The sequence below is a fragment of the Papilio polytes genome, unplaced genomic scaffold (assembly GCF_000836215.1).
Source record: "Papilio polytes unplaced genomic scaffold, Ppol_1.0 DF821733.1, whole genome shotgun sequence".
Classification (NCBI taxonomy): Eukaryota; Metazoa; Arthropoda; class Insecta; order Lepidoptera; family Papilionidae; genus Papilio; species Papilio polytes.
The window spans coordinates 1,888,111-1,902,897 of NW_013527471.1; the positions used below are offsets into that span (position 1 = coordinate 1,888,111).

At 37.4% G+C, this 14,787-nt stretch overlaps 2 protein-coding genes across 3 annotated transcripts; one reads left to right on the forward strand and one right to left on the reverse strand.

Moving 5' to 3' along the window:
- Window positions 1-973: 973 nt before the first annotated feature.
- Window positions 974-3,966, reverse strand: LOC106108274 (protein YIPF2). Its single transcript, XM_013289386.1, has 4 exons — window positions 3,669-3,966; window positions 2,922-3,100; window positions 2,439-2,639; window positions 974-1,547 (listed from the first exon to the last, which is right to left on the reverse strand). Exons 1-4 carry the CDS (start codon window positions 3,847-3,849, stop codon window positions 1,227-1,229), a joined length of 882 nt encoding a protein of 293 aa, XP_013144840.1. The 5' UTR covers window positions 3,850-3,966; the 3' UTR covers window positions 974-1,226.
- Window positions 3,967-4,335: 369 nt separating this feature from the next.
- LOC106108273 lies at window positions 4,336-14,749 on the forward strand. 2 transcript variants are annotated; one of them, XM_013289385.1, is made up of 12 exons: window positions 4,336-4,555; window positions 4,644-4,856; window positions 5,653-5,778; window positions 5,851-6,003; window positions 6,286-6,465; window positions 6,992-7,105; window positions 7,757-8,603; window positions 11,080-11,233; window positions 11,432-11,730; window positions 11,874-13,451; window positions 13,535-13,850; window positions 14,299-14,749. In XM_013289385.1, exons 2-12 carry the CDS (start codon window positions 4,704-4,706, stop codon window positions 14,636-14,638), a joined length of 4,260 nt encoding a protein of 1,419 aa, XP_013144839.1. In that variant the 5' UTR covers window positions 4,336-4,555; window positions 4,644-4,703; the 3' UTR covers window positions 14,639-14,749. The 2 variants fall into 2 exon arrangements, with proteins under 2 accessions (XP_013144839.1, XP_013144838.1); XM_013289384.1 differs by having other exon boundaries at window positions 4,337-4,555; window positions 5,851-6,027; window positions 14,299-14,748.
- The last annotated feature ends 38 nt before the right edge of the window (window positions 14,750-14,787 follow it).

A 14,787-nucleotide genomic window follows, 5' to 3' on the forward strand; every position in this document is an offset into this window, starting at 1 on the left:
ATTGTAAATTGTCTGAAACAATCCAATGTATAAATATGTGATGGAAATATCGGAATTTGTTACCTATATGACGTCATTTTTAAGCTATCTGAGCCATCAGTCAGTGGACAGGCCCTTAATTTTATTTATTTTTTACCAATTCAAAATGTCTTTGAATTCGAGGCATCTCGATTTAATTTTTTTTTCTCATAGAGAAAAAAACTTTAAGTTATTGCATTCCAGCATGTTAAGTTTTATAATATTGAGCTTTATTATTAAAATTGTAAGCAAAAATCTTAACAATATAAATATATTTTTAACTCAAGAATAAACTTTGTAAATAGACGAAGATGATAAGACAAGTCCTAGTAAAATTTTAACTATCTGTGTATAAAGTTTTATTAAATATTTGTTTTATTTACAATGTGTCATTTTATTTTCCCCTTAAATGCATGATTTCATTCTTTTTAAATACCATAAATTGATATGGGGAATATGTTCAACACTATTAACCCTTATATTGACAAAATTTTATTTTTTCGAATATCAAAATAATATTCATAACACTTAACCTTGATGACCCGAAGTGTTTAGAAAAAAAAAATGATGTATCTCTACAGATACACTAACAAGAAAAGGGTTAAGGGATAAATAAAGTAAAAGATGGTTTTTCAAAGTCTACAGTGTAAGGAAAAAAAGATGTATGAATACATCACCATGCATTTAAGGGTTAACCTTTGTAGAATATATTATAATACTTATAAAAATCAAAAGTGTATGGATGGATGTTGATGGATATTGTTGATAACGGTGTAAGAAAACACATTTGAAATTGTACTATAGTTGTTTACTACACTTATAGAAAGATATTTAATACATGGTAGTTTAAATATAACAAAGTAATCATTAAAAATATTAATAAGACAATATTCAAAGTCAACTTGTAACATGGCCGAACTTTTATACACAAAAATAAACGAATTTCAATACTTCAATATGGAATGATAAACATTAAGTAAAAAAACTAAATTTAATTTCAATCCAACTTTAAAATTAAATGGAGAAACATCAAATTCCATACATATTTCAAATTCTTATTTCATACACATTTTGATATAAAGAGATATATAATCAAATATTGTATTACATGAGAAAAAGTGGTTTATGTTTATCCAAAACCAGTTTTAACAACAAATGTGCATTCATATCTATAAAAATTTAATTTGGATCGAAATAAAATCTTAAACTTAAACCTTAACAGTGGTACTGACCACCTTAATTGGTACATCTGCATCTGGTACATGGAAGAAATACAACATAAAACCAGTCGCTAAAAGAAAATGGAACGCTAAGATTGAACCGATCAGTATTAGGAAGTACTTTGACTTCCTCAGCGCTGGCAGCAGCCAGAAGATCAGCACTGCACCGGAGACAAACGCTGCCATCAGAACGAACAGCCACTGCAGCCAGGATACCTGGATAGTCCAGAGGATAGCCACAGGGATGTAGATAGATAAAGAGTATCCATAGAGACAGAATAATGACATCATTGTCGGTGAAGTTGATTGCTGAAACAAAATAAATAAAGTTTATTAAACAATGTACAGTCAGCTTCATAAATCATACCATACTATCTTACTAATATTATAAATGCGAAAGTTTAGACGGATGGATGGATGGATGGATGGATGGATATTTGTTAGCGTTTGTAGCCTAAACGGCTGAAAGGATCTCCATGAAATTTGGCACAGGTTTAGAGCATAGTCTGGAAGAACACAAATGCTACTTTTTATTCCTGGAATAGTTACTTTAATAATAACTTATATACTTTAATAGTAACGTATTAATTGAGTTTTATAATGTTTACTTAATCATTCTGCAACGGTTCAACATATCTTATTGAAATTTGGCACAGATATAAAACAAAGTCTGGAGAATACATGGGATAAGCTTCATCCCAGAGAAATGTCCGGGTCCCGAGGGATACGTAGCTTTTTGTAATTTATATAGTTCGTTTGTTTTCTAATACCACGCGTACGGAGTCGCGGGCAACAGCTCGTAATATTATAAATGTGCAAAATTAGATGGATGGATGGATGTTAATGAAATTTAGTACAGATGTAGAGTATGGTATGGGAGAACACATAGGCTACTCTCTTCTATTTATTTCATGCGGACGGAGTCGTAGGCGAAAGCTACTATGCATACTTTACAAACTTGTACTGGCCTTCATTGTTTCAAAATATGCACTTTTCATCAATAACAAGTATTTATGGTTAGAAATGTAACTACAGACATAGCATAAAACAAAGTGTATTTAAGTTCCTATAGCTTGGTAAATGGCAATTTAGCTGTCATCCGATTCCTATTTTAAGTGCTTAAGGGTTCTTAATATTATTTACTGCTTACTGTTTTTGTAACTAATTATTATTTTAAACTATATAACTGTTTCTACAAACCTGTGTCTCAATCTCATCCTGTCCATCAGGCTGAGTGGTCCACTTGAGTGCGGCCCATAGAGCCAATGGTACAAGCCACACATAGCAGAATATCGCAGACGCCGCGTATGAGACAAGATGGAAGTCATATCGCCAGTGTACCACTTTGTTTGCACTTTGTAGATAGTTGGCTATGTTACCACTCACTGCTATTGTGAAAATCTGGAATAGATTATCAAATATCTTGCACTTCTAATTCTACTAATATTATAAATACAAATGTTTAGATGGATATTAGAATGCTAAAAGGATCTCAATGAAATTTGGAAAAAAAGTAGAGGAAAGTCTGGAAGAACACAGAGGCTACCAACTTTAGTTTTTTATTTAATTCCACATTGAATAGCAGGCAAAAGCTAATATACTAATATTTACTCGAAATAATATATTTCCAGATTAGAGTTTGTAAATTTATTTATTTTAACACTAACAAGAAAATAATCTCACCAATGTGACAGATATCCATATAGGTCCATACAAATCAGGTTTCCCTTTGATCCGTTCATCAAAATAGTTGCGAGAGACTCTCTGCGGCAACACTGATGATATAATCCGTTCTACCACTTCATTGGTGTGAACATCAAAATACTTCTGATAATATTCTATTGTCCAGAAGTTATGGTTTTCTGTTCAAAAAGAAATTAAATAAATATATTTAAATCAACTCTTAGATGTTCAAATTGTTATCTATATTTTCTTTATGTTATAAGAAATCTTAGTAAATTGACTGTGTCTCAGAAATAAGGCTTCAAAAGAATCCCTTAGAATATTGCTTATTAAGAAAATGTTTGAGTTTAACCACAATAACAGATTTCATTAAAACTTTATATAATCTCTAATATCAATTATTTGTAGTTTTAAAATTGATTTTCAGTGTTATTTAATCATGATATCTTAGATAAGCTATGTGTTATTCATACATTGATTCAGTCTTGATAAATTATATACTGAGTGGAATAATGAAAAATGTGCAATTTAAAAAAAAGTACATTTCAAAACATGTTAAAGAAAGAAATTACTGCCTCTTCCGAATTTTTACCATTCTTATAGATAGCAGTCATATTCTCTTGTAAGTAATCAAGACCATTCTTGACTGGCCTGTCAAAAATATAGGTGTAAAGTCGTCTTGGAATGTCGGACCTAAAGTGCGATTACAACTGACATATTATATTAATTTAAATATTGCAAACCAACTTTGTGGGACAGCTTGGGGTTCTTCAATGTTTTTTGGCTCTTCAAAACCATAAGTTGGATTCGACATATTATTGTATTGATTGGTGTGCACTGCTTCGACTTCGATTCGCGCACTGCGGTCATTGTGCTCCGGAGAATAATCCTGAAAATTCAGTAGTTCACCTGTGTTAACATTAGTCATGATTTAATTTAATTGGTCAATATTTAAATTGTACAGCAAATCACAAACAAAAATTACACTTTTCACTATAAAAGCCAACTTGACACAATTTTGTATGACAGTTGACATTTTAATGTCAATCATGTCAATGTCAAATCATACGACCAAAGCTGCCAATTGTTATTTTAATTTTTTAGCAGATTTAGGTAACTGTGCATTCATGTAAATTATGATGTAAGTTTGAGTAACTCGGATTGTAGGATAATTGACTTTACTTTCTTCTAAGTAGAACAAACAGCGAAGGGTACATATCTGATTCGTATTTACTTGGTAACGATAATTAAATGAATTATTGTTACCTAACGAAAGAGCTTCTTCTTAAACTAGTCCTAATTTGGTGTTTGGCAAGATAGTTTTACCGCATTTTGTACTGTAAAAGTCGGAAATTGATAATTTAAGTACTTTTGAAATACGCAGCAATTGTTTTTTTTTTCTTTAAAAATACTCTTTGCCCTAGCAACGATTCATGATGGCCGTCCGCCATTTTGTTTTCTAAAATAAAAAAACTGGTTCGTGGACTGTTTCCTGTTCTACTTGCTGTTTTGCTGTAGGGTTATTTCCTTGTGCCACGCAATTTAACTTTAATTATGTGTGTGTAATTTGTACGTGAGAAATCAGCGTATAATTGTGAAATTATAATCTACTTCACCGTGTTATCAGTGATAACGTAAGTTCAATACGTGCTTTGATGAAATTTCACGCCATGTTGAATGAAGCCACGTAACGAACATTTAGGTTTCATTTTTTCATTACAGTAATGTGCTGTTGAAGAGGGTTTGGTATGGTGAGAACAGCGGAAACTTTCACCGAGCAAGATGGCAAAGGAAATCGCAGAGGAGTATGCATCGAGCTTGGCAGATCTCACCGTGAACAGCAAACCTCTTATAAATATGCTAACAATATTAGCAGAAGAGAACATCGACCATGCCGGGGTTATCGTTGATACGGTGGAGAAACATTTGGAGAAGGTGATTTTACATTTTTAAATTGGCGGGCCTAGCAATGGGTCGCGGCACGGCGAAGTGGAGTCATGGTAGATGACGCACACTATGTTGCGTATTGTGTTTTGTGAGATTAATCAGATCTTTGTAACCAGTCCTTGCCAACGAACAGGTAACTCCTACCCATAGAACAATATAAAACCTTATATCTGTAGTGTTTCAAGGTTATAGTTGATTAGATAAAAGTAAGCAATTTAGCAGGGAATTGTAATTATTTTGAGCTTTGGTAATAGTGTTACTTTTATAATTAGTTAAACATAGTTCCAGTACTTTACATATTTCTTGTGCAATACATTGGAAATTTCGTAATAATTTTTGTTTTCATTCTGTTCTTCATAGATATTCTAATGCAACTTTACATTCATTTTTATTATCATTATAAATCATTGAAAAAACAGTGTAAATAATCTTTGTTAATGTCTTTAATTTGGAAAAAAAAATAGGAGATACCTGTTCGCACCACAATGCTAAACAACTGCCTTACCTTCATTGGTATGTAAAATTCAACATAACACTTATTCCATTTCAGTTGTGTACTTTTATCATAATAAATTTTTTTTCAAACTGAGTTCTTATTTATTTTCATATGACTGTGACAAATTAAACAGGTTGCGGAATCAAAACTTGTCTTATTCCTACCCGTATCATTAAAACAAAGTTTGTGATGTGAACACAAAAAAAACGGATGATCACTGGAAAGCCAATCTAGACTTGGTCAGCCGAGGGGTTTTCGGGATTAGAACATGTATTTTCCTCCATACAGGTTCATCCAGAAATCAAGCTGCCAGTACTCTATTTAGTTGATTCTATAATCAAGAATGTCGGTGGCGCATACACACAGAAGTTTTCACAAAGCATCGTAAATATGTTCACACGGACATTCAAACAGGTAATAATTGAAATATTTCATTTCCTAACATTCTATATAATGTTCCTATATTAATCATTATATTTTTTTAAGGTTGATGAAAAAATAAGATCCCAGATGTTCAAACTGCGGGAGACATGGCATGATGTGTTCCCCGCTACCAAGCTCTATCAGTTGGATGTGAAAGTGAACCTGATAGATCCAGCATGGCCTATCCAAGCGCAGCCGCAGCAATCTAACATCCATGTAAATCCAAATTTTCTGAAAAAGGTGTTTTTTTTAGTTGATTATGTTTCAATGTATGTTTTATTTTATGTTTCTGCTTTTCAATATTGGAATTTGCACACCTAAACCCAAAATTCTAAGTAGATACTACAATTATCAAGAAATTTGTATGAAAAATCCAAATTTCTTGATAAATCAGCCTTCGATTTTATTCTTATACATGCTTTTTACTATCTCAAGTAATGTTTTTCTACTTCCAACTTTGTAGCCTTAACAATATCTAAAATAAAGATTATTTCGCAGAATTCTGCAGCGGCACCAACAACCAGTGCTGCAGCAACGCTCACAGAAGATGAAGACAAGATGCACAGCATCCTCGCTAAGAAGGAACAAGAACTCCTCATGCTGAAAAGAAAGAAGATCGAAATGGAGCTGGAGAAAACACGCCGGCAGCTCGAGTTGGCAGAGAAAAATGCTAAAATGGTACATATCGTTTTTTTTTAATTTTTATGTTACCTAAGTCAGACAGTTTGGCATTATCAGTCAAAACCACTAGATTTAGCAATACAGTAGAACCTTGATAACTAAAACCTCTGTAACTTAAAAACTCCTATAACTTCAAAAAATAATATGTTCCCTTCCCATCAGAGCCCAAAACCTCTACAACATAGACCCTTGATAACTTAAAATATTTTGTGTTTCCCTTGGACTTTAACTTGAGGTTCTACTGTAAATATTGCTTAATAAGCAAAAATTGCTCAACTTTAAATGTTGTTTTTTTAATATATGTAATACTACTAGCATCTAGTGAAACAGATTTATAAAAAATAATTACAAATCCAGTAAATTCTATTTTCTCTTTAAAATTAACTCTTGACAAGTTATTGATGTAAAATCCATCTGTCTATATGAACATAATGATTATATTGTTTAGGATGTAATTATGTTTCATTATTGCTAGAAATATTGTTGTATTTCTGCCATTACATAATATAATAATGTATATCAGGGGGTTGGTAGCGGCGTGTCGGCTATGCCGGTGGCGGTGGTGAATCCCGCCCCTGCGCCCGCGCCCGCGCCCGCGCCTGCGCCTCCTATCTCCGTTAAGCAGCGATTAGGACCGGTGAGTATTGTTTTTTTTTAATGTGATGTGTGTTAATTGTTTATAACTATTATTTAAATATTTAAAAGGTGTTGAATGTGTTAGTCATAGTAAAAACTAGTTTTACGAAGGACTACGTGATGACGTCACAAGTCGAACTTTCAAGCACTTCCTGCCTCTCTATCGCTTGTACCGCGCTCTCGCTCGCACACACGGCTCAAGAATCTGTCATGTTATTTGTATCTCGCGTATTTCGATTGTCACATTTAAGTCCAATTATTAATAAATAAACTTTATTTTTATAGCAATAAACCTCTTTACGGAACTATCAGAATAATATTATAAGCTGAGTTAAATGTTAGATTAAATGAAACACCGTTTTTAATGTTTTTTGAGGAAGTCGTAAACTGTGCTTGGGATTTACCGTATACGTCATCTACAGTTAGGAAGACCTGTAGAACTAAACATAGCACAATCAATTGATATTGAAACTTGAGGAAAACTGATTAACTAACATTTTTGTTATTCTGTAAGGGTAGCGGATGTTTTCCGTTGGACCGATCGGCCAACCGATGAATCGATTAGTTTTTTTTCCATTGGATCTGTCGAATTTATAAAATCAATAGATTAATTGGGAAACACCCATCTTCACAGTGTACTTATCTATTCCAGCCAGTAAACAAGCCGGCGGCGGGTCGCATTGCGCCCGTCAGCGGAGCCCTGGTCTCCGCGCGCCGCGACCCGCGTCTGGCGCGTCGGCCGCAGCCCGCGCCCGCAGTGCCCCCCCTGCCACACGTGCCCCACGTGCCTCCAGTGTCCGCAGTGTCCACAGTGCCTCACGTACCCCGCGCCAACAACGGCCCGCCCATAGCACCCAACGTGTTCGACATTAAACCCCTCGACAGGGTCACAAAGCGCAAGAACGTCATCACTATCGACGTACGTCTCGACCCCAGCAAAGACCCGCGTCGCCGCGACCCGCGTCTCGCGGAGCGCGCGCGCGACCGCAGGCACAAGAAGAACGACGACGAACGAGAGAGAAAGCGAGATGAACTCCGACAGGAGAAGGACAAGGCGCGCGATAACGCCTTCAACGTCCGCACCGCGGTCGACGACTACATCGACCGACTGCAGATATCCGATCCGAAAAAGATCAACAAGCTGCCTCCGATCCCCAAAATAAATAGGGACGAGAATAAAGACGACGACGAACCCGCGCCCACCAAAAAGAGAAAGGAGAATCCTAAAGAGCGCAGAAAGAAGAAGGAACAGAACTCCAGTAAGGAGAGTTCCAGCAGCTCCTCGCCTGAAAAACGACTAAAGTCTAAAGAGATGAGAAAGAAGCCTAAAACGAAGCTGGAGGTGGAGGAGGTGCATCCTGTTGTGACGGAACCTGTCACGTTCAAAGTGCTAAAGAATTTCAACAAAGACCACTACATGTGCAGGAATAAAAAGAAATCTGAGAGCCCGGAGCGGGAACCTGAAAAGACGGAAGTTGTGAAACCTAATAGTGAACCAAGTAAGATATCCATCCATGTTAAAAGCGCGTGGGTAGTTGTAAAACATGAAACTAGTCAATCGAACTGTGATATTAGGTGTAAGGAAACTTGCCACAAGTTCTGTGTAATAATAAATAATTTTTTACTACTGCAGTATTCATATTGAAGTGTTTATCGACGGCTTTGTACCCTTTACTAGTAAGTTACGTTACCGTCTCGTTTACTACTTTATATCCCATCAGGTAACGGTGTGGTATTGAGGTAAAATTTCTCCTGGAGCTAATTCTGATAACAAATTACTCAGTACAAAAACACTAAAATCTGGTCTAATAGTTACAAAAAGTGATTTCCAAATGACGTATACAACTATAGAAATATGGGATGTAGTTTTTAGTTACACTTTCTGTACCCAAAAGAATATAGTTAAACATGTGTTTTACTGTGACCTTTGAATTGAAGTGGACATTGGTGGTACATATTTGTCTATAAATATGTATAACCACACTCTTTTTGATACAGGTAATTTATTATTTATTTATCAAATAATAACGCTTTGGAAGTCTATACATTTTTACATTAATATAATCATATTTTTATATAAAAGGGTTAACATTTTTAAAATAATTTTAAAACAAGTTTTTATGGTAAGGCCCTTTGTTTAATATTCCAAAGATTGATAGACTAAATTTATTTTTTTAATATTCACCTATTCTTTTTTAAATTAACTTTAGTATAAATCATAAATGCTCCAGGAGTTGAGTGAAGTTAGGTCAATTCATACTATAGAAGCAATAAAGAACAAATATGGAACAAAAATGATAGAAAAGTCATGTATTTCTGAAATATCGAAACGATTTACGGAACCCGACATTGGTTATAGTAAAACAAAGATAAATATGAACCAATCAGATGGCTACGGGAAAGAAGTTACTGGAAGAAAGAAGATTTTTTTTTTTCATTATTTTGTCAAAACATGTAGAATTGCAATAACTTTTTAAAATTTGGTTTTTCTAACAATAGTGTGGGGTAAATGGTAAAATTATTGTTCATTACATTTTTTGCACAGTTTCTCAAGATATATTACACACATTTTACACAATAGTTTTTCTTCATATTCATCTCTTCGAAAAAATCCTTATTAAATCCAACTTGTAAATTGACATTTTAGTTTTAAACAACTAAAGAAGGCAAAAACAAAGTTTTTTTGGTTTCAAATCTTTTATAAGGTTTTTTTTTTGTTTTTTGTTGTCCGTGACATTACTTTTGCACAAAGGTCCATTATAAATGGGTCCATATATTTATACATATCTTACAAGAACAGTTTGTGCAGAAATACTCATTTTTGCACAAACTTTTCTATACATTTTTTGTTACAAAAAAAATCTTAAAAAATCACAAGTGCACAAAAATGGCGTGAAATGTTGCTTACAAGCTACACTGGTTGTGTAACTCCTTTCATACTAGAAAATCGTATTAACATTTGAAGTGTTAACTCACAAAATCAAAAAAAAAGCTTGAACGTTTCATAAAAAAAATGGAGTTCATCAAATACTGACTTCGATGCCGATCAATGCGTCGTCGTAAAAAATGTTGAAGGAAAAATGTGTAAGAGCATTTTTCGGCGTCTTGACTAAAATCCGTGGATATCCCTATCAACACAATTGCCGAGTACACTTATCTAAAAAGTGATTGCATGGAAAATGTTGACTTTCTTTTACTTCATGTTTGCGTCCTTTATAATTTCTTTGTTTTTTTTTTTCAATCGCGTCTTGCACTTTCTTTTTTCTTGTTTTGTTTGGATTTTGTTATCTAATTCAATTTTGTGGTCAATATGTAAGTATAGTACTGTAGCAAATATGATAAAAGTAATTAATCTTTAAATGTAAATAAAATATACCCAGTGCTTTATTAATCGCTAAATTAACTAAAAATACACAACCCAACTAAGTTCACTAAATAACTAACATTGGAATGTATTCGATGGTTATTGTATACGAAGTTATAGTGTCATATTTATTTTTACTTCAATTTTTTCTACGTAATATCTACTGCGTTTTGATTTTCTTTATCTTCTTTGTTCACAACCACATCAATCAAGTTTTATATATTTCCCCGACTCATTTTCGTGTAGCGTAAAGTTTATTGTCTCTTTATTTTTCTCATATTTCTATGCATATTTTCCTTTCATTTCTTTCACTACTTAATTTGACTAAATACTAAATGCTGAAGAAAGGATTCTTGAAACTAAGAGTCAGAGTACTAGAGTACAAAGTACAGCAGTAATATTCATATATTCCCATATTAATATCAGAAAAAATAAAACTTAAAATCAACAAATCCAAGCAAATAGTCTGGTGTGAAATGTCAAGCGTAAGAGTATATTGCATAATAAAAGTACAATGGTCTAACAGTAAGGTCAACAGCAGAAGACTAGAAAGAAGACCCGAAGGAGTTCAGCAGACGTAAGATTGCATAAAAATTGAGTGACTTTTTCAGATGTTCTCGACGTTGTTATGGAGACCAAGGACGTTGACCTTAGGGTCTTGCAGCCGGTGCTCGAGGCTGGAGCCGCCGCGGTCGCGCAGAAAAGACCCTCCACAGAAACTGTTGAAGGCAAGCCTAAGAAGAATAAACACGATAAATTTGATATGTAAGTAATAATATTTTTATTTAATGCAGTGCGGACAGTTAAGTTTGCCGGCTTTGAAATGCTATCGATTGTCTTAGTGTTAATGGTAAGTAAACTCGATTTAATTTTAAAGGAAGGTGGTTCAGGAGCGCTTTTTCTATCCAGACAATTCTAAGATACATTATATAAATCCAATAGTAATAAAACGTAAATTCACAGCTTATTCGGTAACGAGGATGTGGATCTCCGTCAATTACCACAAGTAGACGAAGTGGTACCTCCCCCGCCACCCACCATAACAGAGTCCCTTAAAGTTGAAGTCTCCCTTGAAGACGTCAAGGACGAGTGTCCGGTCTCCACCAGTTCGCCCAAACAGAAAAACTGGCACGAGGTTAAGGAGAAGAAAGATGACACAAAGAAAACACCCTCCAAATTGGATCTTGTTAGAGCGAAACTCGCAGAGGCCACCAAAGGAAAAGATCGATTAGGTCGACCGCTACTTTTCAGTAAATCGCCGAGTAAGTATTTTTTTGTATTAAACAAATTAAATATGACAACAAGAATAGTATATGTTGACTTATGTACTTTATATCTCTTGCAGAGACCAGAATGAATGACCCGTATAAAAGTTTACACAATTTCTTTATTCACGCACTAACAGGTATTGAGAGGGAGAGGCGGCGCACGCTCAGCTCTGACGACGGTGACCAGAAGTCCGACAGCGGGGACGATTTCACACCCGAACACAACAAGAAGACCATATCGATTATCATGTCCCAAGCGAAGGAACAGTTCAGCGACGGCAAACTGAATAAGGACCAGTACAACACTCTGATGTACCAAGTGCTGCAGCTCAACGAGAAGCTAAAGCTAAAAGAGGCCAAGCAGAGAGAGTCGCTCGAGCTGTCCAAGCGGAAGCTAAAGGCGCACATCGACGAAGAAAATCACAAGGTCGTCAGCCCCAAGTCTTCGCCCTCCGACATGAACAACTTTGGCGATATAGATGAGAGAGTCGCTCCGACCCCGTACTTCGACACCCCGCCCGAAAGCCAAAACTTCATGCAAGACTCCGACATGAGAAAGAAACAGATGGGACCGGACTCGCCCGACGGCAAGAATCAAGCTCTGCTACCCCTGCCTCCCATGATGCCCATGTACATGGCTCCCTTTCCCATGTGGAGGGGACAGGCAAGACCTCGGATGGACGATTTTGGACCTCGAAGATTTAGAGGTCCGATGCCATCGTTCTATAGAGGAAAGTTCGATAAAAGGGGTCCGCCTAGATTACCCTTTGACCCTCGCCTTCCGTTACCACTGCCGACGCCCAAGCTGGGCATGTGCCAGGGGGAGAGTCCACTGTTGCCCTATGAGCGCACGGCCTCGCCACCCCCCATCGGCACGCCCGGACACACCATCCCGCCGACTAACAAGAAAATCCTCGACTACATCGACCAAGATCCCGTCAAAACGATTCAGATCGACGGAGTACCCCGGGAGATTAGATTCTACGGGGAGACCGCAGTTATTATGCTGGACTGGGACGATCCTCGCGAGATCAAGTTCCTGCCTGGCTGCAGGCGTGTCACGTTCGACAACAAGGATTCAGTCATCCTCAACTTCAACGAGGGCTACAAGCAAGTGGAGATCGACGACCAAGTCTTCGACATTAGATTTGGTGCTCCGACGCGGGAGCTATATATCAACGGTCGGTGGTACGAGTGCTTTTTCGGCGGGCAGCCGCTCGGCGTGATCATAGACGGCAAGCCGAGACTGTTGCACCTGGAGGGACCGCTGCCGCAAGTCGATATCGGTAAAGCGAAACGTACGGACCTCGTCGCCGGAAAAATTAACCTTATCATAAACGCGACCCAAATGTGCCCCGTTTACCTGGACGCTAAAGTGCAAAAGATTATGATAAACGGTCAGTTCTTCACGCTGCGTTTTGTTGATGCTCTGAGGACGGTGTTAATCAATGAGAAACCATTCAAAGTAGAATTCGGAGATCCGAGGCCTATATTCATAGGGAAGGAGAAGTTGTTCATCCGATTCTCGGCTCCGCCGCGTGGCATTAAGCCGGGGCAGATTCAGATCGCGGACATGGAGGGCGTGACAGTGCCCGCCAGCCTGCCCGCGCCGGCGACCGCCAGCCCGAACAGAATCGAAAGAGATTCTGAGGAAGCAGACGAGGAACCTATAGCCAGACCTAAGAAATCGCCAAGTCCCGACAGCGAAAACCAAGGTATCTTTTTAATTCTCCCTTTTTACCTTCTTTTATCTATTTTCTACCTTCTGTTCTTTTGGTGTTAATGATCATTATTTCAGGTCTGGATATGTTGGCAAGTTTAATGCCATCCACCATTGCGCCAGCGTCAGGTTCAGAGTACAGTGTTGCTGAACCGATATTCAGCAAGACTGACAAGATCCCGGGCCTGGAGACCCCTGCCGAGGAGAAGCCGGCCCAGCTGCCGATACTTGGCAATATCAACATTAACGACCTATTCGCCAAGCTCGTCGCCACCGGCATCGTACAAGTCGCTAAAGATAATAAAGAAGATGTTAAAACAGATGAAATGATACCCAAACAGGACAAGAATGTTATACGAAAAGTGGATCTACTTAAACCTGAAACTTTAAAGATGTAAGTTAACTTTGATTTTTTTCATTTTCATCATTTGCTATTTTACCATTAAACTGAGAGTTTGAAACGACAGTTTGAGACGCCGACGAGTTTGGACGAACGGTATTATGCCACGCAAAATTTCTTTTTCGTATGCTAATACATTTTTGGTTGTTTTGTAGTTTTAAGGCCTGTCTCGTCTTTGGCTCGTGAGGCTGAGATAGCTTAAAAATGACGTCACTGACATAAGGGAAGAAAAATCCGATATTTTCATCACATATTTTACACGTTGGATTGTTATCAGACAATTTACAATATGATGGGACAGGCCTCGAGACTGTTATTGTAGAATATATTGAAAGTTTTAAGTCTTTCTCTCCGAGACGTGTTACATTCTGAGAAATAGATGAACGAGACAGAGTAATTTGAAAGTGTCGGTATGAAGACTTAGATATAATGTCGCGTGCAGGCCGCAGCCGGCGCTGGCGCAGCGGCTGTACGGCGGCATGCAGTGCAGCGGCTGCGGCGCGCGCTTCCCGCCCGAGCACACGGTGCGCTACTCGCAGCACCTCGACTGGCACTTCCGCCAGAACCGCCGCGAGCGCGACTCGGCGCGCCGCGCGCACTCCCGCGCCTGGCACTACGACCTGCCCGACTGGCTGCGCTACGAGGAGCTCGAGGAGCTGGACGAGAGAGGTATCCCATGCACACCATCACACATCCTCACTCAGGGACAATATATCTCAAAACAATTTACTTTAATAGCGAGAATATACATACCAGTCGCTGTCACACACATAAGCTACTAGTATGTATAAATGGTAACTCGCATTGAAGTAGATAGCACAATACTTGATTTTGTACATGTAAGTTGAGGGACAAGGGGGGGGTAGCTTGACAACTGACGCGTCATGTCTCGCAATATCTTGTGAATAGCCTTTGCAGTTTACAGGTTTTT